Below are 27939 nucleotides of genomic sequence, written 5' to 3'. Positions count from 1 at the left end.
TTTTTGGTGGGTTTTTTTTGGTGTCATCAAAAAACTCATTTAGAAGTCACATCGACAGTGCAACATGAAAATGCTTTGGAAACTCTTGCCCTAATTGCAACCGTCAAATATATATTTTACCATGATCAAAGATCACTGCCCTTAAAATAAAAAAAGCAGGTTTAAAAATTTAATCAAATGATCAGAGAAAATGAATTTGAATACATGTATCAAAAAATTGCAGCAATAAAGATACCGGGTATTCATATTATACAATGGCCTCTGAATTATGGGTTAATGTGACTTATCACTGGAGTGAGAATGGATAGTTCACAGTGACCCTTGTTGAATTGACCATTAGAATTACATTAATGTCACATGGTATATAGTTTCGTCTCAAGCTGAGAGGTAACAACAGACATCATTCTGGGACGTATTTTCAAAGCTGAGACATGATGGAAAAGGCAATGTAGAGCTCCACTGAATTATTCATTTCATAAGTTTGAATCTTTTCATTATTTTTCTTTACTGCTCATACAATTTCACCGACCTCTTGACCCCAGAGGTCACCAACAATTCATATTTTGATTCATCGTTCTGTTCCAGTATTTTTCTCAACCGCTGGTTAAGATCACTGACCTCTACCCAAGAGGTCCACATCTTTCAAATCATGAAGTTATTGTTTGTTTTATCATTTTCCTCCACTGCCCATAGAGACCATTGAAATTTTGACACCAGAGGTCACCGGAATCGATTCATCAAATTCATATCTTGATTCAACAAATTATTCTTGATTTTTCATCCATTGCTCCAAAGGTCATCGACCTCTTGACCGTAGGGGTCACCAACATTCCACTCACAAAATTCATATCGATTTATTTTTCTCCACTGTTCATAAGGCCATGAACCCCTTCACTTAAAAAAAAATGGCGTTTTTAATCATTGTATTGTTTTATTATTTTTCTCCATTGTCCATAAAGTTCATCGACCTCTTGACCCCAGAGGTCAAAGAGCACCTGCCAGCCTACCTTCTGGGTGCTCAGTAGGTAGGTGTTCTGAGGCTGCTGTGAGTGGGCGTACAGTCCCATGACCAACGACTGCGCAAAGCGTGCCGCAATACAGTAATACAGGGCTTCCCAATCGTCGCCAGAGAGGGCGTGCTTCGACAGGTAGCCGGCGAGCACGATTCCCCCACTCTCCATGGGGTCGCGCTCAAGGTTGGTGCACTGCATCATGTACATGATCGCGATGGCGATGTCGTAGACGATGGATGAGTACATCGTGTCGTCAAAGTCCAGAATTCCGGCGACGTCCTTGTTGTCCCCAGGGCCATCACCGTTACAAACAGACGAAGATGACTGTTCTCTAACGAGGATATTGTAATCATTAAAATCACCATGAATGAATCCTATGAAAATGAAAGTCCAGAATAAGAAAACATTATTCATTTATCTAGATTTATATTGACATAAGAATGTTGCAATACATCTATTTAATAGACATAAATAATGACAGTACACTTTATATTTTGTACATTGTCTTGTGTTTCGCTGATCTAAGGAGTTTGATCACAGTGACATTTTAAGATGTGATTTTCTACCTGAAATTGAATTGAAGAGAACTGAATTGAAATGTAAAACGCTCTCAAATTAATAGTTTTACTCCAAATGAGTCACAACTTGAGATGTGGTTTATGTAAAAGAAAAAAAAATATGCAAATATTTTCATTTTGATCTCGCACCTGATCAAAATATATTTTGCTATAATATCTGTCAATTTTAACCAAAAGAACACATTCTTATCTTACATCCCTCACCATAACTGTTTTAAGACACACAGATTTGTATAATCTACTAATCATTGGAACAGTCTCTTCTGGTAAAATTAATATCATTATTATTTGGCGTCACCTGTCCCTGGGAGGCGAAAAGCGAACTGAATCACTCGTACGGTCCGCTAATCTCTCCTCCTGATATAACTGATTGGGGGAATTCAGTTGGACCACTACATCGTGGTTTCCCCCTACTCTTATACGAATAGTGCAGTGGGTTCTTAACGAGCAAAGGTGGTGACTCTCCTCTACACGGGGCCTCCATTTAACGTCCTATTCCAGGGACGAAGTATTTTCATTGTAAAATAGCCTGCATATATGGAATAGGGGAGAGACATTTTCAAACAATGCAGGCTTCAGTCATCCACCCGGGGTGGACTCTAACGCACGACCTTTGGTTCGACAGGCAGACACTTTACCGGGTAAGACAACTTCGCTCTCCACGTACGTGCAGTCGCCGCTGGCTAACGTCAGCTTAATGGACGACGCCATACTGCCAGATTTGGCCCGCGCCCTCACCGGCTAACGCTCGAACGCCATTCATCCATACACTAATTCCTCTTGATTACCGTTGATAAAAACCTCGTTCAAATCTTTTCCAGAATTCCTATGAATTAGCGATGGATGTTTTTCCGTTAATCAAATATCCTTTATTATACCAATATTTTTTTTATATTTATAACATTTTTATTTAAATCACAATTTCAGTCCGAACGCGGGTCTGTTTTTGTGAACCCACGTTGTTTGTGCATGCCCACGTATGGACTTACGCGTATTGAAAGGAATTATATTGGGTCGAAAAACAGAATTGTTGTTATTGTTTGTTCCGTGTTTGTTGGGGATGAAACTATGATGGCGACCAGTCACGTTTGACTGTACCGCCAGATAGTTAAGATTAATTAATTAAGGTCAAGGTGAGATAAGAGAAATGAGCGTCGATGAACACCTTAATTTTTTTCTCCAAAATATGGAAAGTGACAGAATAATCAGAAAAGGTTGATTGGTTCTGAACTTCTGATTTTGAAAAAAAAAAAAACAATTCAAACAGAATTAATCAAGATTGCTGTTATTCTTCATGGTTGTAGAATTTAATTTAGTTTCTCTGATAAGTTCTTTCAAACAACTCAAATTTTGATTAATCGTATTTGATTTATTTCACTCTTTTCTTTCGCCCCGTTTTTTTTTTCTTCCAAAAAATCAGGGAGCTGAAAAAGATGAGAGCTAGAACCTAAAGATATGGGGTAGCTATGACGTTGGAGAGGGCGCAGCCCCATGCACTTGCAGATCCAGATCGATTTTCATAGGGGACACTTAGAGTAGCCCCTATTTCTTCAATATTTTTTTACAAGCAAAAAAAAAGTCAATGAAGACAGCATGCCACCGACAGCTGGCATGATGCCTCGTAAAAGGGGGGCGGTCGATTATTTTGAGCATTTTTTTCATTTTGTCCTCAATAGGGGAGCTAGGGGGGTCAATTAATTCTATATACACTTCTATTGTGTTTATATATGGGGGGGGGTCTGCTATTGAGCATGTTTTTAAAAGGGCTTAATATAACAGAAATTGTATGATTTTAACACAATAAAATGTATCATGGAGGTTAATACTAAATTAATACATAATTAATGATAATTGTTTTAATTGAAAATGAAAATAATAAAGGCACCCATAGATCTTAACATCTCATAAATACAGACCTAAACCTGTATTGGAAGTTGAACAGGCATAAAGTATGTTTAGCTGTAGCTGATGCTTTGATCCCGCAACCAAATAATGTTAGCATAAAGACTAAAGTAGCTGTTATATCAGTGGCGTAACGGGCGAAAAAAATTGAGGGTTACCAATACCAGTATACGATATGGCATATCGGGCAAAATTTATAAAAGTATATAGTTGCAAGCAAGCGACATGAGCATAATTTTGACGTTTTTGTTACAAAAATCCAATTAAACAATTTCGCAAGATTCTCTGATCCTTTTCCTTTTCTTGTTCGTGAATTGGGGGCATGCAAGACCCCCTAACAGCACCACTCGTTGTTATGTCACTGTCTAAAATTGGATTTCAACTTTGAGAATTTGAATTTCTAATCCAAAGGGATAAGACAAAAATATTTGCAGATTACTTATTTCAAAGTATTTTTACCTAACTCCCCAACTCTGCTCTAGCTGCACTGCACGTTGCCCAACGGCCTTCCACCAAAGGGCCAGGCCGACTCGCTCCGTGAGCAAGTGACCGCGTTCGCGTAAGTTCACCCGAAGCCACGACTAAATTCTGACCATAAACATCACCTAACTAATCACTCTCTGACAATATTTCAAAGTATCTTTTATGACAGTCGATCCTTTGGGCCATTAAACGATAATATTTCCAATGTTATCATGACAAACAATTTTAATGAGATAGTGGCATTGTAGAAAAAACAAATTTATAAGCACGAAATGGCACCAGATATATCATCAAACATACAGCGCAGCATTCGGGACTGGTGAGTGGTACGGCTCGCTTGGAGTTTTCGCCCCGACGAATTCGGCGAAAACGTTACCATTGCGCCGTGCGAATGTTCAATCTACGGCTCTCAATCAGAGACTTGAATGTCTCTTTTCGCATTATCGAAAATGTATCATAGACTTTGTTTGGTTTGTTTACAAGTAAATTGCATATCCGTCGTGATAATTAGGAAAATCCACAATGTCTTCTTCTAATTCTGTAAAAATTACGTCTTCAATGTACCTGTGTCAGAAAATTGCCGAAAATCGTAAAAACTTGCCTAAAATTTCTCTTTTTGAAAGTTCAACCATGGTCTGGAAAAAAATGTTATAACTTATGTAGACATATACCGTGAACAAATGCATCCTCGATCACTAAAATGAAGTATTTACTAAGATTTTTTATCTCAGGCCGCGTTACCATGGCAACTTGGAAAAATTCTTATTTTTTAAGAATAAAATTCTGGTTTTAAGGGTCATTTTAGAGACATAAAACTTACCCTATTTTGAAGTATTGGGTTTAAATTTCACATAAAACTGAATTATCTATGTTTATACTTTCGTATATGAATATTCATATTTCTTGTAGAATCTTAGTTTTTGATTGGTCAATGTTTCAGTCACGGCTAATGACTGAGTGTAAAAAAATCTGAAAATGCGCATTTTATCGGCAACCAACAAGCAAGATGGCGGAACACATTAAGTTGGCGCTATGCACGTACGTGTCTCATGAGCAGTGATACATGTATATTGGATTTTAACCATTTCCAGTGTTGATGGCTTACAGGGGCTCAGTTTGTCACATTTTCACAGAGTTCACACTGTATGTTTTGGGTTTTTTTTCTGGGGGGTGTCAGGGGTGACATGCACTTTGGGGTATTTCCAAAACTTACTAAAGTATATAAAAAAAAGGCTTCATATAAATAAAGTACAAATAGGCCTACCTTTCGTCAATTTTTCTTCTCTCTTCGTGACCTTCTCTTGAAAAGAATCCAGTACTTCTCGAATCAATTTTCTCTGGGAGTCATCTTTGAGCACATGCAGAAGGTTTCCGACCCTTGAGACATTACCTAGACACCAAGCATACTCGTGATTTCTCTTTATAAACATAGATTTGTCACCGGAGTAATCCTGGAATTCAAAGATGATTGAAAGTTAGTTGCAGTAAACATTGATTTCACATGACGAAATACCTCCGTTTGAGAAGGCTATACCCCAGATCGTTTTCACCAATTCTCTTCTCCAACCACTATAATCCCGAACTGCCCCCAAGCAAGAAATTTAAGTATCAAAACACCTGTTTCTTGACCTCGGTCTGAAGATAACGCGACAGCCCAGCACAGCAGGGGGTCACACACGATGGATTGCAACGTGTCTAAGGGTGCGTTTATCCGCCACTTTTTTACCCTAGAATCATGATTGCGTTTAGTCGAAATTGAATATAATCATGATTAGAATCACAAACATGAAACACGAAAAAAGGGGCGTTTGGAAAGACGTTTCTGCAGAATCACGTACGAAAATGTTCGAATAAACGATATCGTGATTACAATCATGATTATATGACCTCACTGTTGTGTCGGGCTACTTTCGGTTTGACTCTTGCCAAGCTCAAGGCGCTCTATATGCTCATTGTATGTACATGACTATGTACTATGAATTCATTTCTTGTCATGTTCAAGTTCTGTGTTGGTCATCGCATCGTCCACTACTTTTCACTTTTTGGTCATGTCTTCAACTTCAAGTTCTAGTAAATGAATTAACTGGACAGACAATGATCTCAGTTGTTGTTGAGTATACAGTATCAATATCAAATTGGATCTACGCTGAAATTCACTTCCGAACACCATTTTGGATAAACTAACAAGATGAATAGAAGCATATGGACCCTTTATGATAGAAGTAAACAAAATGAGGTATAGACTGAATTCTGATGGAAGCAAAAGAATTTTCGAGAGCCGAAACACGTGCGAAAAACTTCCTCTGTCAAACTGCGCACTAGTGATGCGCACTGGATTGGCCCGAATCTGAGGAGAAACAGCATTGGAATGAAAGTCGTCTAAACGCTGATTCTGTGATATTGTGATTCATGTTTGTGTTTTGAATCATGATTCAAATCATGATTCAAATCATGATTCTGGCTTGAGGTCGCATAAACGCAGCCTTAGAGCCTGCTATGGAGTTCCGTGTACACGCGGTGAATGCATCGTGTGCGCAGCGCTTTAAGGGCAGTCCCTGCATGCAAAGCATAACCTAATTTTTATTCGCTTATTTTCCTTATTTCGAGGTCGATTTTCTTCGTTCGAAATTGAAAAAGGACTAATATTGGATGTCTGAATACAATATGCCTTTGAAAACGTGATTAAATATCGAAGACAATAATTTAATTCCGAAGTTCCTTCTTCAGGCAGAGAAGTCTTACGTAATAGCACAGCTGTTGTTTATCATTTCGTCCTTGGCTTTACTGGCCAGTGGAGGTGAAATTGAGACAACGGGGATTACCTGGCCAAGATGGGTTTATCGGGGCTTAATGTTCAAATGAGAAATGAGAGTTTCAAACGAAAAATGGGGTCTATTACCGCAGTTTGCGACCCCAACAGCGGTGAAACCCCAAACGGTGTATTTTCGTAATGAAAGAAAATCTACAATGTATGAACTATAATTAAAACTAGAAATTTGATGTGTCCAAAGGACACAGATGCCCCCGCTTAACGCGATCAGAAATTTATTTCAATATGATTGAACTTAATATCGTGCAGAAACCAATATACATGAACAAATTTAGACCTTTGACCTAAAGACTCACCCTTTCCATAATAATCTCTGACAGGAGATATGACAGTCAGGTCATTTGATGTGACCTGACTGTATTTTGGTGTCATCTATCTAGACACCAAACATTTTTAATATCTGGTGAATATTTCCAGTTATCATGCAGAAACCAACTCGCATATATAACAAGCTGTGAACTTTGACCTTTGACCTGCGGACTCCGAATTCAAACTTAGCCTGTAATTTGGTGTCATCTACCTACACACCAAAGAAAATTTTAAATACGTTGAATATTTCATAAGTTACATGTATATGCGGAAACCAACTCGCATATTTAATGAGCTGTGACCTTTGACCTGCAGACTCCGAATTCGAACTTAACCTGTATTTTGGTGTCATCTACCTAAACACCAAAAAAAAAATTAATCCGGTGAATATTTCATAAGTTATCATGTGGAAACCAACTCGCATATTTAATGAGCTGTGACCTTTGACCTGCGGACTCCTAATTCAAACTAAGCCTGTACTTTGGCGTCTTCTACATGTACCTACACACTGACAATAATCCGTTGAATGTTTCATAAGTTATCATGCAGAAACCAACTCGCATATTTAATGAGCTGTGACCTTTGAGCTGCGGTCTCCGAATTCGAACTTAGCCTGTATTTTAGTGTCATCTACATGTACCTACAAACCACAAATTTTTTTAATCTGTTGAATATTTCATAAGTTACCATGCCGAAACCAACTCGCAAATTTAATGAGCTGTGACCTTTGACCATTGACCTGCGGACTTCGAATTTGAACTTAGCCTGTATTTTGGTGTCATCTACACATGTACCTACATGTACAGTGTACACACCAAAAAAAAAATTTAATCCGTAGAATATTTCATATCGTGCGGAAACCAATTTGCATATTTAATGAGCTGTGAACTTTGACCTCTGACCTGCGGACTCCGAATTTGAACTTAGCATGTATTTTTATGTCAACTACCTACACACCTAAAAAAAATTAAAATCCATGAAAAAATATTTTGAGTTATCGCGCGGAAACCAAGTGGGGGGGCCGGACGGAAGGAAGGACGACGTAAGGACGGACAAACAGGGGCAACGCTCAATGCCCCCTCCGGACTTCGTCAGCGGGGGCATAAAAAGTCACTATATCACAGTGAATCTAATCCAGGGGCCCGTTTCATGAAGAGTTACATGGCAACAGGGTTTAGCAGCCAATCAAGGTTGCCATGGTACATGTAGCTGCCATAATGGCAAAGTTCTACACTCTTTATGAAACGGGCCCCTAGACAGTTACATGTACATATACTGTAAGTAATCTGAACTTTGTGACTTCATGAATTAATCTATTAAGTTGAAAAACAATCACACTGTAGATCGCAAACACAGATAAGCACACGTGGGACCGTGTATTATTATTTCTTGGAAAAATACCCGACATTCGGCTTGATTCCCACGCTTATTTTTCTGATTTATCAGCAATGACGCAGTTTCTTTCCAGAATCCACTGCCACATATTTTTATGTACTATGCAAACATTTGGATTCTGTACGAAATCATTTTGAAATCGTTACACAACTTTGTTTTCACACTACGTTTTAGCAAAGTGGGCTAGCACGGTAAATAGTACGGTACTATCTGGCCCTGCAAAAAAGCAGGGTTAGCCGGCTTATTGTGGTGCTAATTGCGGTGCTAATACCTTGGTCACATTTGCTACGGCCGCCGTAGATTCTAAAATTTCTATGGCAATAGCAATTCTACGGTCGCCTCAGAATTTCCACGGCCACTTACTCTAGCGGTCACATATGTTCCGGTCGCCGCACGGCGTATTTTTTAATTTATGGAGAAAAAATCTGCGGCTGACGTATGTCCTTGAAATCATGACGTACGGTCGCCCTAGGGCGACCCTGCGCTGGCCGTAGGTTTTTGACAAATACTACGGCAGACGCGAGGTGGCCGCAAGGCACCCTCAAGGCGGCCGCAGGGGGACTATACAGTGAGTATACCATGAATTGCTTGTCACACTCATCATGATATTTTACATTAGACATTTCATTTCAGAAAGTTTTCAAAGTGTCGCACCATGCCCATGCGCGTATTCTGGGTGGGAGGGAGGGGGGGTTCAGGGCCCGGGCCCCCGGGTAGGCGAAAAGGGGGCACCAAAAAGAGGGAGGAAAGAAAAGGGAGATAAAAAAGGAGGGGGAAAGAAGAGAAAGAGAAAAGGGAGAAAAGAAAGAGAGAAGGAAACAAGAAGAAGAGAAAAGGAGAGAAGAGAAAAGGGGAAAGGGGAGTAATAAAAGTGGGGGGGGGGGGCAAATTGATGTTTGACCTAGGAAGGGGGGGTCACCAAATTAATGTTTGACACTGATCTGAATATTATACAATCAGTAATGTTCGACCTAGGAAGGGGGGGGCAAATCGACCTTTGGGGTGATTCGCGCTCGCATCGAATGTTAGTTAGATGGACATCCTGTTAATGATTACCCAATGATTACCTAAATTGTGTAGAATGTCTAGTTTTGGAACGGAATATAAAAAAGGTTCAGCTCGCGCTTCGCGCTCAGATCTAATAATTTTTAAGTGCGCATCCTGTTCATGATTAACAATAATGCTTAGAATTTCCAAACTTTGGGTCATTTTGGAATATAGACAATTTTCAGCTCGCCCTGACAGATAGAGAGATGCCCATCCTGCTCAAGCTTACAAAACTTCTCAGAATATTCTATTTCCAGGTCTATACACAAGCTATCAAAAATCGCGTTCGCATTATTTATTTGGACTTATGAAATAAATCTCCCTTAACCATGTTAACTTGTGTGTATGAATAAAGTTAAGATGTTAATAAATGCGTTAGTCTTAATGCCATGGTCACATTTGTTCTACGGCGGCCGTATGGCGAGTCGAAAACAGTTGTTTTAACATTTTTTGTCCAACTACATATAGGTGGTTTGAATCAAAACTGATAAAACGGCTGTTTTCGACTCGCTGTACGGCCGCCGTAGAACAAATGTGACCATGGTATAAGTAAGAACTACACCCTAGGAAACAACAAAAATCAGCATTTAACTCCCCATGATAATACTAATAATAATGATAATGATAATAATAATAATGATAATGATAACAATAATAATTTTACCCAAGTTAGCCGCTGGTGAAAGGGCAATATCTGTGCTTCCTGGTCACATTTGTTCTTTAAAAAAAGTGGTATTACATCATATTCATGGATAGAAATTACTTTTTATCAAGTCATCATTAAAAAAGTGGTCTGCAGTTGCCCTTTTTCATGTGATTATGAAATAAGATAATTCAACATGCATTTAAAGGCGACCGCACACCTTACGATTGGTCTGCAACCCGATTTCAGAATAAAATGTAGTAGACTTTGATGCTAATATTGAGACTTGGAATATCTTACTGTGTAATGTTCTAAATCATCGTATGAATACCTATGTTCAAATCTGTGACTATGCTATCATCCTTCTTAGAATAAAAGCGAATTTGATATCTAGTCGTAATGACGTCATAGCAGTCGTACGATTGGCTACGATTTGAAACTAATTTAGCCTTTACTCCGAAATAAAGGCTTGCAATTTTTCAAAATGGTTATATTAGTATTCTTTCAATTAATTTAAACCTCAAATAAAATGATGTGTTCCATTCACATCTTCAGAAAATAAGCAAATGCGATTTGTTCCAAAATCAGATCGCGAACAGTCGTAAGGTGTGCGGTGGCCTTAAGGCACCTGTTTGCCTGACGAGGAGGGGTCGCCATTTTTTTTCTGAAAAGTACACGCATATGGGCCAAAATTATAGGTCGGGCCCCCGAGGTGCAAAATTCTAAATACGCGCCTGGTGGCTCCAGAGCAGATAACACAAAAGGAGAAGGGGAAAGGAGGGAAGAAAAACACGAGGGCAGCCGCACGGCCACCGTACGCTCGACGTACGGCCGCCGCAGACCGTTCTACGCCATGCCTACGGCTAGTCTAATTTCTACGGCGAGTGTAGAAAAGAAAAAATGTTATAACTCCGAGTTAAAATTCTACGGCCTGTAAAAAGTAGGAATCTGCCGTACTTCGACCCTGCGGCCACCGCAGATTTTTTGCGGCCGCCGTAGAGCAAATGTGACCAAGGTATAAGAGATGCAGTGTGAAACGAAACTGGGCTAAGTAAAAGTGGGGCTAAGCAATAGCCAATCACAGAAGTCAAAATTGCACATTAATCACGGTTAAAGCGTTAACCCCGGCTAAGTAGATAGTATGGGGTTAAGAAAGACAGTGTGAATCCCAAAAAAGATAGTATGGGGTTAAGGATAGTATGGGTTAAGGAAATGCATTGTGAAAAGCATATAAGGGCACTATGGTGGTCTAGTGGTTATGGCACTAGTCTAGTAATCCAGAGGTTGTGGGTATGAATCCCGCCTAACAAAATGAATATTTTATTTCTTGTCTATATCACCAAACAAATTAATTATTCCATTTGAAGGTTGACTATATTGTGGAATTGCCAGGAATAATCAAATTATCAAACACAGCACAAACAGGTGGTTAATATCTCTATTTTTCTCTATCTCTCACTATCTCTCTCTGTCTTACTGCGTACCATGTGTATGCATCCATCGTTGTTTGAATTTATTTGTAATGTATTTTAGATATTTAATGTTATTATCGTTATATTACTGTATCGAACAGTAATATAATAATGTATTATATGATCGTAATGTATAATGTACTGTGATTTATGTATCGTGTAATAATGTAAACTTAACCTGCCGGCCAACTTGATAGGTTGCCGGGCCTGGTTCGTGTTATTCTTGATCTCTAATAAAGACATGATGTACTACTACACTGTATATAAATTCGGACCTGCATGGGTATCATTTCATTCAAGACTTGTTATAGTAACAAATTCTATACCAATTTATTTACTATCAGCCAATGAAATAGTAGCTTTCAACTGTTATTACACACAATCAATTTATCATAACAAATGTCTTGAAATGGGACCTGAACATTTTTTCTTTATTTGAATTTTTAGAAGATCATATATGCTTATTAAAATTAGCTTGAAATCTAAAACCGGTTATTCGTTCATATTGATTTCTGATAGTTAGTCTATACAGGGTGGCACTACACCAATTCAGTGGCCTAAGCTTCCATGAGGCCAGAGTGGTACTAACTATAAACATATCTTCTTTATTAAATCTGTCTCCCACTAAGCTTTGAAGAGTAATAATCCCAACTGATTTTATGTCTACGTGTACTCTACAATGCTAGGGTCCAATGGTCATGTTTACTCCATTTTATTATAACGTTTCATACAAACAGCAGCTTCAACAGAGCATTGAATGTATTATGCACGCCTATATGTGCACGTGTTATCAATACGTGTGGCAAGTTCAGATTCCCGGGAAATACTTGTCTTAAGTTCACATTGAGTTCATTATCATTATCTATGAAAAAAAAAAATTAAAAATGACATGACATGCACAGCTGCTAACCTCGTGCAACCACAAACAAGGGGAAAATCATAATGGCAAATAAAAGGAATTTCTAACAAAAAAAAAGTCAGTTATCAACACGAACCATAAAAACCAGACCTGCAAACCGATCTGGGACTGAGAAAATGTATTTCACCTCAAAAGTCTATTTTCTACTATCCAGATACAGTGTACATGACCTTGTTGGACCTTGGCCCTGGAACCTGAAATTACATTCATCAAATTGTCTCATAAATTTAGGAAGTTTCATGAAATAGACATACCGGTATAGTAACAATAGACATATCGGGACAATTTTTTCACTTAAAAACTGGTATACTGAAATAAATAAATTGTACCAGAAGAAGAAAATCTGTGATGCCGCAATTTGGTTAAAATGCGTAATAATTACGGCAAAATGTTAAGGTTGGTAGCTTTTTGGACAAGGAATATTAGAAAGGATTTTCATCACCTGATATTCAAATGCATGTTTCACATTTGTTGAAAGCTATCTACTTTAATGTTGAACCTTAAACATTAAGCATGAAATATAAAACTAAAACATAAAGCCTATCTATTCTGCCCGAAAATATAAAAAACTGAAAATATGAAATGAAAACTTAGAAAATAAGAAGTACACCTGTACGTAAATCTTACACCTAGAACCTATGATCTCAAACCTAAAATCTATAACCTAGTACAGTGGCAGACCATGACCCGGAGGAGACAATGATTGGAGGGGCACTGTATTGTTTGTGAACAATGCTGTGCCCCTCCAATGCTTTGTCTTCTCCGGGTCACAGTCCGCCACTGACCTAGTACAAACCTAAACTTTAATATTAACAAAATCTAGAACACCAAATCCAAAACTCAAAACCTTACATCTAACACCTGTATAATTAAAACCTCAAATAGGCAACCTTGAAATTTAAACCTGCAAATTTAAACCTAACACCCAAACCTTATTTAAACTTCAAACTTTAGATATCTAGAACCTAAAATCTGAAAACTAAAAGAACTCATGCTACTACAACTTACTTGTAGTGCAGTTGATAGTTGCCCAAGCAGCTGTCCAGCTTCGTAGCACATTTTAGCCGTTAGCAGCGGGGCACCCCCGATGAACTGGCCTGGTATGTAGGTCATGATACGGGTTAAAAACTCACCCTGGAGGATTTCCTCTGTGTCTGAAAGGAAATGTATGATTGTGTAATTATGACAATCAACTTGTACATGCATGTCAGGAACCTAACCAGGAAAATAATGGGGTCAAAGCCTCAACCTAACTTTAGGAGTAGGACTCTCAGAAGTTCAAACATTCATCTCAAGGTTTTATGTATGTTTAACACCAAAACCTCATGTACAGTATGTAAATGTATAAAAACTGATCAAGTTTGGTGTAAACCCCTGAACGTGATGTATTAAAGTCAATGTGGAAAAGAACATTATTTTAATATATTTTTTAAAAACAATTTCTCTCGAAAAAAATCTTGGTTATTGCTTGTTATTCATTGTCATATTTTACTGAAATATTTTCACAAGAAAATAACTACATGTAGATAACTGATCACAAACAGAGTTTGAAATTATATAACAAACTCAAAATTCAAAATTTAGATTTTTTTAATATTGATCCAAGCCCATGCAAGATTCTTTTTTATGAAGGGGGTATTAGTGTGACAAAAGAAAAGGTTATTACTGCAAAACACTAGCGTACCTACGGGGGGGCAGAGGGGCAGTCTGCCCCCCCCTGACGAGCTTGAAGACCTTTATTGCCCCCCCCCCCCTGACGAGCTTGAAGATCCTTTTTTTTTTTTTTTGCTTGTCAAATTTTTTTCTGGTACGAAATCCTTCATTTGTGATTGAAGACCTTTTTTTTTTTTTTTTGCTTGTCAAATTTTTTGGCGGACGGTTTTGCCCCCCCTGTGAAAAATCCCAGGTACGCCACTGCTGCAAAATGATCGTCATTTCTCTTTCAAGAATATGACAAGCAATTAAAAAAAAATACCTTCTGCCTCCAAAGAATTTTGACATTCATGACAGGCAAATAACAAAAATATGGTTAATACATATACACTTGTCAACCATATGATACCTTTTTATTGCCATTATGGTAAAACGCAATAAACCTTATATTTCTATTTACATGTATATTGCTGCTTGACTTCATTGCTCTGGGCTACCACCAGTCTGAATGATACTATTCATTGAATTGGAATAACAAGTAAAGAAATCACACGCGATACTGAATTGCAGGGATACTTTAAATGGGTGAGGTCACAGTGACAAATTGACCATGATTAATGACGCATCAGTGGACTTCTTAAATGAACACGGATTCTTTCATTGGCTTGAATAAGTTTTGTTTAGGGTTTCCTCAATTCATAGGCCTATTATCTCATATATATGCAGGTAATCAAGTATATAATCAATTGAATTGTAATTTGTGCATCAAATTGCACTAAAAAGAATCACTTTGGAGTGCCGGAAATATCATATCTGACCAACATGACCACCAGATGATCTATCATATTTGAAAAATGCAAACTCACACCCGACTTTGAATAAAAGGAATGTAGATTCTTTGCTAAATATAGTTTGGGTCACTTTTGAAAATAAAACATGGCCAGATATTTTGTCTGTTACAACAGTACCTTTATGTTTGAAGTTCAATTTCTCCAGCGTTAAGTCCTTGCCACTTGCATTTAGGATAGGCCAGCAACATTGTATACCACTCCCTTTCACCAGCAACAGGATTTCGTTCAACTGTTCATGAAACGCAAAATCTTTCGAATCTTCGGTATTTGTGAGTTTCAGTACAAACTTCTGCAAAGGACTCCCCGGTTCGCTGTCAGGGCGACGGGCCTCCATCAGCAAGTTTTGATTGTCATAGCCCGTGAATTCCTGTAAGAAAGAAAAAGGGTTTTGTCATTACTGAATTATTTACTTAAAGGAGAATGAAACTCTTGGAGCAAGTTAGCTTTTGTGAAAGCAGAAAAATCAAAGAATAAGATCAACAAAACTTTGAGTAAAATAGGACTAGAAATAGAAGAGTTCTGAGCATTTGAATGTCGAGATCACTAATGCTATGGAAATCCTCCCATTGGCAATGCGACCAAGATCTATGATGTCACAGATGAACAACTCTCCCCTCTTGGACACTGAAAATATACCCCAAAACATCTCTTTTTGCTCATTCTAATCATATGACAAACGATTCATCAATGATATAATGTTGTGAAACCTCTGTACTTTGTGATAGACTCTACAAAAGTGAGAATATAAGTGAAATAAGTACTAAAGTAATGAGGGAGTTGTACGTGTGTGACATCACAGATCTTGGTCGCATTGCCAATGGGAGGATCTACATGGCATTAGTGATCTCAATAATCAAATGCTCACAACTTTCTTATTATTCATTCAATCTTCCTCAAACTTTCAACAATATGTTTCTTTGATTTTTCTCTTTGATATGGATTCAGCTGGTTTCAAGGGTTTCATTCTCCTTTAATAATTTCAAAGTGGCAGTGAAGGCTGCTGATTAAAAGTAGCTCGAGTTGAAACCAAAGTAATATAGTTCCACATTGTATCCACTGCCAAAAAAGCACTAATTACCTTTATTACCTTTATTACCGGATCTACTGGAAAAATGCAATTACTTATGCAGTCGTGTTTCCAGGTCTATCACTGTTGGCTGTTGCTATCTCCATCTAACTATTAAAATAATGTGTGCCTGTGTGCTGTGCCAGAGTTACTATTCCCAAGGGCGAGTATATTGCACTGCAGACCAAAACTTGTCTAACTGTGACTTGAATAAATCATGCTATTGATTAAATTTTTATATGCATTATTATTAAATGAGTATTAAATGAGAATCCATCCTCCAAGTTCAAAGACCAACAATGCGTTTTTAGGCAGGGAATTGTGACTCAGCGTGAGATCACCAGACATTTATTTATTTATTTCAATATATTTAACCAGGGTAGCCCACTCAGCAATAAACTGGTCTCCTGTGGGGCCCTGGAATACATGATAAAAACAAGTATAAAAACATTTAAATACATATGAAATATACACAGAAATATTCTAAATAACTTAACTCATATCATAACAGAAAACAGAGAAGCAAGCATACGGCATCCTTAAAAACATGATACTAATTAACAAATTACAAACAAAGCAATTTACATATAAATTAAATAAATTAGATAGACATAAAAAAGTTGATTTCAATTTAAGAGGCAATAATAAAATTTGAAATAAAAAAAGATGCACTTTCAGTTTCTGTTTAAAGATTGAAAGAGATTTTGACTGTTTCAAATTAAATGGCAAGTTGTTCCAAAGTAAAATCGCTGAGTAAGATAAAGAGTGTTTAGAAATTTCGGTATGAGTTTTTGGGGTGATCAAATTATCTTTTGCTGCATATCTAGTGTTAAAACAATAAGAGTCACTTGCAAAAGTAAACACATTACGATAGAATTCCGATGACAGACCATTGATACATCTATACATAAAAATACACTTAAAATAGGTAACGCAAGCGTTGAAGGGGAGCCATTGGAGTTCACGAAACATTTCTTTTGAGGGGGTATAAAAATTACATTTTAGGATTAATCTAGCCGCTCTTTTTTAAAGTTTGATTATACGATCTGTGTGCATATTGAAACGCAACCCCCAGATTTCACAGCAATAATCAAGGTGTGATTGGACTAAACATAGGTATAGAGTCTTGAGGGTATTTTGGTCAACATAAGGCCTAACCCTTCTTAGCATACTTAGGCTGGCATACACCTTTTTACATACATTATCAACTTGGTATGACCATGATAGGTGTTGATCAATTATGACTCAAAGACATTTTATCGTTGTAGACCGTTCTAAAACATCGCCATTAAATTTGATAATTACATTTTCCATAGAAATATTAGATAGCTTTTGGGGTGTCCCTATTAACATAAACTTTGTTTTATCCGTGTTAAGTTTTAGTTTATTTACGTTTAACCATTCTTTTAAGGAATTCATATCATCTTGAAGCTTATATTGAATATCTTGTGCAGACGTACTGTGAACATATATGGTGTCGTCTGCGTACATGGTGATACTACAATATTTCAGGGTATGAACCAAATCATCGATGTACATATCAAGAAAAGGAGCGGCCCAAGGACGGACCCTTGCGGTACTCCTAGCAAAACAGATTGCTCATCTGAGAGAGTGCCTCGTACAGCTACTCTTTGGGTTCTATCATTGAGATAAGAATTAAACCACGTAATAACTTTATCTGAACATCCAATACGACGTAATTTGACCAACATTACCTGAGTGTCGACAGTATCAAACGCACGTTTTAGATCTACGTAAATCGCACCTATTGTTTCCCCAATGTCAATGAAGCGTAACCATTGGTCTGTAAGCGACCCCAGTGCTGCAGAGGTCGAATGACCGGGTCTAAAACCGAACTGGGATTTACTTAAGATATCATGTGTGGTTAAAAAGGAACATAATTGTTTGTGAACAACCTTTTCTATCAGTTTACTTACAACAGGCAAAATTGCAATTGGTCAGTAATTGCATATCAAATTAATTTCCCCTTTCTTAAACAATGGACAAATTTTAGAACTTTTCCATTCATCTGGATAAACTAACTCGTTGAATGACATATTTTCATACATTCATAGAAAATATATGAGGATTGGCTGTGATACAGGTATGAGAAAGAGATTTGGGGGAAGAGCAAGAGTCCAGAAAAGCGGGGGTATTACGCCCATGACGTATGTGTGAATGACAATGACATATATATGTGAAAGAAGAAAAATATGAAAAACAGGATCTTGAACTTTCAAAGAATTTTGATAAAGATGAAGTCGGCTTTAATATCGAAAATAACTTGAAAAAGTCAAATTGGCAATAATAAAGAATAGAGAAAAAAATGTTTTTTTTTTCAATTGTTTTTAATAAACTCCTCTAGACAGACGATTTCAGCCGTTTACTGAATTTCCTAGCTCAACTAGCAAGGAGGATAAAATTGCAATCCTTGATTTTACTTTTAGGGGCATAAATCATTTGCACAAAAATGGTCACTAACTTCACCTTACTTATCCACATATATCACACTGTAGATTAATTGATATATATTAGTTCAGTGGCGGATCCGGCTGGGGGAAAACTTCAGTCCTGTGCCCCCCTTTTGAGAGTCACAGCAAATATTCTAAATATTTTAAATAGGAAAATGTCATGAACACAGAAATTAGGACTTTTTTTTGCTTTTAAAAATTTCATTTGTGACAAAATGTCCTTCATAAAGCGAAAACCTTTCTTTTTTTGCTTGTCAAATTTTTCTAGGAAAAAGCCCCCCCCCCCCCCTTTCGAAAATCATGATCTGCCCACTTGTTCACTGCAACCATCCTGCCTACAGGAGTGGAATCTACATGTAGATATATGCAGTATAGAACACACATTTAAAAAAATCATTGAAATATCACTTCTGTAACTAAAAATACTTATTTCCATACAATTGCACAATTTTTTTTTCATCATTTTTGTATTCACCAGAGCGCTCTTCCCCCTCCCCTTCTGCAGTCTCAGCCAAGACATTTGGGTAAGGTGGGGGGTCGGGGACTATCCATGAATGACAGTGTACTCAGGGGCAGATCCAGAATTATCAAAAAGGGGGGCATATTTTCCTGAGGAAACATTTGACAAGCCAAAAAAAGAAAAAAAGTCTTCACTTTCAAAAGGGGAGCACACTTCTGTTTTAACAGCATTTTAATTGTGCCTCTCAAAAGGGGGGCATATGCCGGCTTGGCCAACCGCCCCCCCCCCCCCCCCCTGAATTTGCCAGTGAGTGCAGGCTACTGTTAGTAACCGATTATGTATACATACAATTACAAATAATTTGTGTCTCAGGCCTCAAAAACCAAGGATTACCAAGTCAGACCCTCCCACGCCTCTGAAATAGCATTGAGAATTCAATTGGAGGTCGCCCTTTCAAATATTTGAAGACTTAACATTAAATCTAAACAAGGCAAAAAAGTGCCCTTTTTGCCTGGTGCCTTGAGGTTATCCAGTGCATGAAAAATTATATTTCACTGTAGCAGGGGTGGGTGTGAGTGGTCACAACTAAAAAGATCTGAAAAGGGTTGAAGAATGTTGAAAAAGTCATAAATAAAGAGCTTTTTGTACAGAGGAAAGCCAAAAATAAGCTGAAAATTAAAACAAAAAAATTTGAACTGTCACACCCCTGCCATTGAAATGTTGAGAAAGTGAGCACCGTACCTTCCCTTTGTTTAAGCGAAGTGTCTAGTGCCCTTCAGGGTCTATGGCCTTTCTTAATTGCCCCTAAAAATCATGTAGGCCCTATACCCAGTTTGTTGTGTGTCCGGACGATTAATTTTAGAAAGTCATTTGGAAAATTTTACAAGCGAAGTTTTATCATTTTTTAGTACCGGCAAAATGTTAGGAAATTAGGAAACAAAACGGAAGATGATTACAACTTATAACTATTGAATTCATATTTTTAGTGTAATCCAAAGACAAAAAAGAAGGCTTCAAAAACATAGTGTCCGGAAATCAGACCCCCTATTCTGAACTTTACTTTAATTATTGAGCCCTGCATGCAAACAATCAACTTCTCAAGCCTAGCCCTAGCTCCTATTCTAACTTTACCTTCAAGCACACAACATCCTGAAGTTTGTAGAGTCTTTTCACAAGATTAACACCTTGTTCAAATGAAAGATTGGGTTTAATTGCCCCACTACTTTTGTTATCGCCATTCTGTTCCATTCCGCCGGTCGTGGGCCGGTGGTACCGTAGCTCTTGCCGATGGATGCGCTAGAAAAATATACACCGGGATCGGGAGCTGGGTCCTGGGAGTCAAATGACAATAATACACTTTCAAAATAAATAAAAACTGCTGCTTTGCTGCATTGATGGTCCCTGGTAAAGGCTGAATATGTGTTTTCAGTTTCCTGGGTGCAAAAGGAAGAACACAACAAAGACTAACTTTATAATGTCAATAAAATCTTGAGGAGCAATCTAGCTAGTACTTGTAGTAGTAGTAGTTAGGAGCGAGTTTCGAGGAGACAGGATCGGGGACGTCCACGTCCAGGATCGATTGGGGATAAGACGCAAGTATACAGAGCTAGAGCTCTAGCTAGCTAGCTAGCTAGCTTGCTAGCTATATACGTACGTCACCGTATACCACCACCTGCATCAATCCGCGTCCCTAGTTGCCTTGTTACCTTTATTTTTCCAGGCCAGCGAAACAGAAAGTCCGGAGATAGAAAGTGTGGCTGTAGTGAGGTCGACAAACAAAAGACAAGCGTAACAAAGGCCTCTACAGGATTTCGTTGTTTTAATATGTCAATCCGATATCAAATGTGTACAATCAATCCAATCGAATTGGTCTTAAATCTATTAGTGCTTTTAATCCGTTGATTGTTTTAATCCAATTCGTCCTTTTAATCCAGTTTGAACCAATTAGTACGTTTAATCCGTTGATTATTTGATCCTTTTGAACCAATTAGTTCCTTTAATCCGTTGATTATTTAATCCTTTTGAACCAATTAGTTCCTTTAATCCGTGAAAACTGTGGAATCAATGATAAAGAAAAAGGAATCATAAATACCAGCAAAATGAATCATCTTAAGTTACCAATAGAGTAACATCAATTCTTTGGAAAACCTGAATAGCCTTGTCTCAACTAAATTCTAAATATGTTTACTCATTTTATAGGTTTGCTTGTTTCAAACTACAAACAGAATTCAGTTTTGTTCTCACTACAATTATAAGAATACAAGTATAAATCAACTATCATTCTTGATATATCATATAATAAATGTAGTACAAAATGTAGTTTCATGTATAACTAATAAGTCTTATTTGATTACAAAGGGGTGCAATCAGCCTGCTATAGCTTGTACATGCATTATACATACTACACACACATTATCATTTGTCATTATGAACCAAGAAAAAGATCTCTAAAATTTCACTTTATGCTTAGACCATAATCAAAAATACATAACATAAAACAATAACTAACCTCTTTGCTTGCTTTCTCGAGTGAATTAAATGTCTTCTGAGCCAGGATGTTTCTGATTTTGAAGGGCAAAATCCTGGTCCCTCACACAACCCACTGTCCAAAAATCAAATGCACTGTCATGGTGCTATGTAAGTTTACTCATTGACTAAGGGAGTGCTAGATACAAATGTGTTAATCAGGTAGTGCAATAGTGAAAGTATATATACAAAAAGTGCTAAATCACTTCTGCGCTAATTTTGATGTGCTAATTTATAAATTTAGATGTACTTTCATCACATGGCTCCTTTAAATTAAACATTAATTTACCTCAAGAAAACATCCGCAATGAATAAATCTAAATTTAAGTACCTTATAGACTACATACATGTATACTTCTTAAAGATAGTTTTACGCTACTAGACTAAGTACACATGAACGTTTCCTCGAAAATTTTCACTAATCACATTTCCTGGCTGTATAATCATACCGTCAACCATAAGATGATACTATATACAAATGATGAGAAACTTAAACTACATCTTTCAAAACATGATAAAGAAACATCGATATCGCAAAATGTCATATTTGAATTCTAACAGTAATTTACGAGCGTAAATCCAATTCAAAGGTGTCGCAGTACTTTTATTTTAAACTGTTTTCCTGCATTTCACCTTTTCCCTTTTTTTTGGTATATAGATAAAAACATTAAGTTCACACAATCTCAACCTTCAGAAATTTGACTATTTCAAGAAATCAATAAGTATTCATAATTAAGAAACAAGTCATTTTGGTAGAATATGAACTTAACCTCTAATCTAGTCCCTTTCCTCTATTTTCATGGAATATTTATCTAAACCAAGAAAAAAGGCTTCTGCCAAAAAGGAAGATAAGCGTCGTTTTAGATTTTATAGTCTTAACTTCAGACATCATATATATGTAAAGATTCAGACCTCGATGCATGTGAGATACTGTACGTGTATATACGATAATTTGTATCAATAACAAATATAATAAAAAAGAATTATATAGTATACCATACCTTAAATGAATTCAACTTGAATTCAGTCAAAACTTATGTTTTAGATAATTTAACACTATTCCTTGGAAGATTTCATCATTCTATAATATATACTTTTGTATGCGTTCTTCCTGCTCATTATATATATGAAAATATTGAAATATTCTAAAATACACACAAAGTCATCTTTGATAAGTTTAAATACAACTGAAAACAAACATGTTCTCTTGTTCTCCACTTTGTATTTTTATAAAACTTTGAAAGTATGCAATATAAAAAATTGTTAATTTTCTTCTGAATGAAAATGACGAGAAGAATTAGTCTAATTTCCAGACCAATGTATGTTTGATCAAATTGAATTTTGGTAAATGTTTTTATGAATGTGTATGAAAAAACAACATGATTAAGCAATTATTCTGCAATAATCAGACTCATTGTCTGAAATTCACGAAGCAATATAGTCTTTAATCAGACTCAGAATATTTAAAATGACAGTAAAACCTAAGTTTGACTTCAAATTTTTAACACAGTCAATTTCTGTTTCTATAACCCATAAAATTGATGTATTCATATTTTATGATTAGTCTAGAGTTCAGTCTGTGCTCGAGAGCTCTCAAAGAGAATTTTGATGAATTATAGTCCAGATCAAATCATCGAATAAACTTCAAAATTATCAGATCCTGTGTGAGCATTTTAGTCTTTCTTAATGAGTCACGTTGGCTCCTTGGCTGGGAATTATTCCTGGTCTTCACTCGGAAGAAGAAGAACTAGCTTGTGGATAGGACGATCAAGGTAAGTCACTGGGTTACTTCGTTTTCCCACATTGTCTAATTTTCTGTCTCCTACCATGACCCTAACCTTACGAATGTAGTCATCCTTTGATTGATATAGTTCAACGATTCTTCCAAGAGGCCAAACATTGCGAGGAGTGTTATCGTTTTTAATAATTACCACATCTCCTATTCTCATGTTGCGGCGTGGCTTGGTCCACTTCTGTCGCGACTGAAGCTGACAAAGAAACTCCTTCTTCCATTGACACCAGAATTCATTATGACACTGAAATACAATTGAGATGGTCAGGTGAGTTTGAGGGAGGATGACAGGATGCTTGCTTTCAAATGAGAGGTCAGATCTCCTCAAACGTCCTCCAACTCTAAGGATGCCATCATCATCATCTATAAATGGGTCCAGAGGATACAAGCGACTGGTCTCCTTGTAATGACGCCTTCTTTCTCTTTGGTTGTGAGACTTGCTGACTCCTGATGATTTCACTTCATCAAATGTCCTCCTCTGAATCAGTCTTATGATTTCCATCTCTGCATGAAGAAGTACAGTAGTCAGAGGTTCCATCACAACTTTCTTGACATCTTTCCCATCTCGTCTTGCATGGCAGCATCTCTGTAAGTATGATTTGAGACGGAGGCAGTACGCCACAGCTCTCTTCGCTCGATACCAACTAGAGAGATGATCAAATCGTCCTAACTCGAGCTCATCTACCTCTTTTACTGAGGCATGGGTGTTGCTTTTCACTTCATGATCTTTAGGAATGACTGTAGCTTCTTCCTCAGTCTCTTCCGGAATCTCCCTTTCCATAAGCCCAACAAGCTTCAAGTCGTTCTGTAAATACGGTTCCTGATTCTTATCAGGAATTAAATCAGCCTCAAGAAGTTGGGAAGCTTGAAGAGGGGTAATCTCTTCCTTCATAGTAGCTTGATGCATGAGGATCACTTCCGAGCGATGACCCTTCAACTGTACTTCCTCGGGTACAATTTGTACAGTCGTGCGATGACTCACACAAATGGGATCATTGTGACTATCAACATGCCCTGTGTTTACTGTCCCAACAATGCTCCATCCTAGATCTGTCTGGACTGCATAGGGCCCCCTTTCGTCAGGAGAGTGGATGACAGCACGGGGAGCTAAAGCCTTGGCACAGTCGTAGCCGATCAAGAGTCCAATTTCAACATCCTGAAGAGGAGCAATCATATCAGCAATCCTGGACAAATGTTCGAAGGATCTCGCTGTGTCAGGAGTAGGAATATGTCGTCGATCTGCTGGTATAAAGTCTCTCGTATAGCTTGGAGGGAGACTAATTACCTTCTCGGAATTGTAGTAAGCCTTCACTTTCAATCCATTCACCTTCTCACAAGCTATTCTCTCATTTGCTTTTGTCATTGTAGAAAGCAATAGGTGCATGTCTATGCCTCTGATGTCCATTGCTTCTTTGGTTTGTGTGAGAATGAAGGACGTATCGGATTGCGTGTCTAATAGCGCATACACTAGTCTCTCATTATGACTGGACTCGTGCGATAACCATACCGGAACAATCATCGATGACTTCATAGAATTACTGGAATCTGACTGGGAAGCATGAGAATTTGATTCCAGAGTTTCATTGCTGCTCCTCTCTCTGTTAGTAGCATCCAATCGCCTTTCCTTCCATTCATCATCATGTAGAGCAGTGGGATGCTTTCCTTTACACACAGAGCATGTATCTCTTTTCTTGCAACTCTTTGACATGTGTCCCTTTCTCAAGCAACCAAAGCAGAGACCATTGTCCTTAATAGTCTGTCTTTTCTTCTGCATCGTTTCTGAATTGAACGAGAAACATTCAGCAATATGGTGTTGACCCTTGCAGAAGACACATGACAGATATTTCTTCTCAGCAGAGCCGTCTTGGTGATTGTGTGTTCCAGTCTGTAAAGATCGAGAAGGAGTTGACCTCTTCCTTTCCTTTGAGGTCTGCAGAGACTGAAGCGAGGTGACGGGATCACAAGCAACAGTTGCCTCTTCGTCAATGAACTCTGTGAAGATGGCAAACGGTGGAAAGGTTTTCCAATCTTGTCTCCACTTAACAACCTTCCTTCCCCATTTCACAACTAGCCATTCAGGAAGTTTCCTCAGAAGGTTTTGATTTTCCCGTTCATCATCAAGGTGATTCAGGTGGGGAACATACTTGGATGCGGCGTCACATTGTTTCAAGAAGTCTCCAAATCTCCTAAGTCCAAAGGAATCTCTTGATCCAACTTTGGGCCAAGCATCCAACTTGTCTCTGTAAGCATTTGAAACTACAAATGGATCCCCATATCTCTGTTCCAACGCTTCCTTCGCATTAAGGTAACATCTGCCATCGCCAATCATAGAGTAGCCTTCTACCAAGGATTTCGGCTCACCTGTCAGGTATTTTAAGAGAAAGTAGAACCTCTCTGCCATAGGAATTCCACGATGTTCGATCAATGCATCGTAGCTTCGCCTCCATGCCGTGTAGTCAAGAGGATTACCTGAGAAAATCCCAGGCTCTGGAAGAGGAAGTCTATTTAAGGATAGCAACTCTTTCAAACTGTTGGCGAGAACATCATCATTGCTGGACTTTGGTTCTTGTCGATGACCAATCTTAGTTGCAGGGCTTTCCGAAGGTGGAGCAGGGTTATTCATCTCAATGATGGGTTCCATTGAAGGGGCACTGTTACCTCCATTAACTACATGTATACTCTGAACTCGAGGAGGAACTGACACTTGACGATCAACCCAGTCTTGAATTCTCCCTCTGGATGATCGGGAACCTGACTTAGACGAAAGCGTCCCACCTTGCAATCGAAGAATAACTTTCATTGTTTCTCTCATTAAAAATGAATGTTCATCTTCCATGGTTTCAAGTAGATCTTCACCATCATCAAGATCTGCTGAAGGAGCTATAGCTGCGAGTTCTTCCTGAGAAGAAATGGCCTTGTCCATGGCTTCCTGTACTTGATTACGGGATTCTTTAATCATCACAGTGTTGACATCGTCTTCAACTATAAGCTGGCGATGCTTATTTGCCCTTCTCCTCCAAAGTCGAATGGCATCTCTCCATGTCTTGACTGTGACGTCTGCTTTATACTGCAAACCCTTCTCAGTGGGCATTCTATCCCGTCCATTCTCAACTCCTTCTGCCATGATTATTCCCAAATAGAAGATTTATGACGAAAGAAGGTTGAGATCAATCAATCACGAAGATTTTATTCATCGTGTCGAACATTGAATATCGAAGTTCCAGATTTGCATTCGAATTGTTCCGTAGCTGGAAGAATTCACAAAGCCCATTGAACTGCGAGGATGTTTGATCGTGTCGAAAGAAGAAATTCACGTCGAAGAATTCTCGCTGCTCAAAGAGTTTTCACTGTGGCTGTAGTGAGGTCGACAAACAAAAGACAAGCGTAACAAAGGCCTCTACAGGATTTCGTTGTTTTAATATGTCAATCCGATATCAAATGTGTACAATCAATCCAATCGAATTGGTCTTAAATCTATTAGTGCTTTTAATCCGTTGATTGTTTTAATCCAATTCGTCCTTTTAATCCAGTTTGAACCAATTAGTACGTTTAATCCGTTGATTATTTGATCCTTTTGAACCAATTAGTTCCTTTAATCCGTTGATTATTTAATCCTTTTGAACCAATTAGTTCCTTTAATCCGTGAAAACTGTGGAATCAATGATAAAGAAAAAGGAATCATAAATACCAGCAAAATGAATCATCTTAAGTTACCAATAGAGTAACATCAATTCTTTGGAAAACCTGAATAGCCTTGTCTCAACTAAATTCTAAATATGTTTACTCATTTTATAGGTTTGCTTGTTTCAAACTACAAACAGAATTCAGTTTTGTTCTCACTACAATTATAAGAATACAAGTATAAATCAACTATCATTCTTGATATATCATATAATAAATGTAGTACAAAATGTAGTTTCATGTATAACTAATAAGTCTTATTTGATTACAAAGGGGTGCAATCAGCCTGCTATAGCTTGTACATGCATTATACATACTACACACACATTATCATTTGTCATTATGAACCAAGAAAAAGATCTCTAAAATTTCACTTTATGCTTAGACCATAATCAAAAATACATAACATAAAACAATAACTAACCTCTTTGCTTGCTTTCTCGAGTGAATTAAATGTCTTCTGAGCCAGGATGTTTCTGATTTTGAAGGGCAAAATCCTGGTCCCTCACACAACCCACTGTCCAAAAATCAAATGCACTGTCATGGTGCTATGTAAGTTTACTCATTGACTAAGGGAGTGCTAGATACAAATGTGTTAATCAGGTAGTGCAATAGTGAAAGTATATATACAAAAAGTGCTAAATCACTTCTGCGCTAATTTTGATGTGCTAATTTATAAATTTAGATGTACTTTCATCACAGAAAGTACCTGGCGCGGGGTACCTGGTATTGCTACCGATGCTACTGGCCATGATGGTTTCGTTGATCGTCAAAATATGACACATACCAAGGAGATATAGTTAGAGGTGATATCTCCTGGGCAGTGGGGTACCTAGGATTTTCCAAAT

The 27939-nt window shown here is 37.7% G+C and overlaps 1 protein-coding gene across 2 annotated transcripts; it reads right to left on the bottom strand.

The window, feature by feature from the left end:
* LOC129274909 (hydroxylysine kinase-like) lies at window positions 1-27627 on the bottom strand. 2 transcript variants are annotated; one of them, XM_064108426.1, is made up of 6 exons: window positions 21602-21721; window positions 20224-21145; window positions 15213-15462; window positions 13600-13745; window positions 5241-5427; window positions 1-1387 (listed from the first exon to the last, which is right to left on the bottom strand). In XM_064108426.1, exons 2-6 carry the CDS (start codon window positions 20338-20340, stop codon window positions 915-917), a joined length of 1173 nt encoding a protein of 390 aa, XP_063964496.1. In that variant the 5' UTR covers window positions 20341-21145; window positions 21602-21721; the 3' UTR covers window positions 1-914. The 2 variants fall into 2 exon arrangements, 1 of the variants encoding a protein (XP_063964496.1); XR_010295439.1 differs by lacking the exons at window positions 1-1387; window positions 5241-5427; window positions 13600-13745; window positions 15213-15462 and adding an exon at window positions 27516-27627 and having other exon boundaries at window positions 20896-21145; window positions 21602-27059.
* Window positions 27628-27939: the final 312 nt, after the last annotated feature.

Source organism: Lytechinus pictus, chromosome 13 (genome assembly GCF_037042905.1).
Source record: "Lytechinus pictus isolate F3 Inbred chromosome 13, Lp3.0, whole genome shotgun sequence".
NCBI classification, from domain to species: Eukaryota; Metazoa; Echinodermata; class Echinoidea; order Temnopleuroida; family Toxopneustidae; genus Lytechinus; species Lytechinus pictus.
This window is presented reverse-complemented; position numbering and strand designations above follow the sequence as displayed.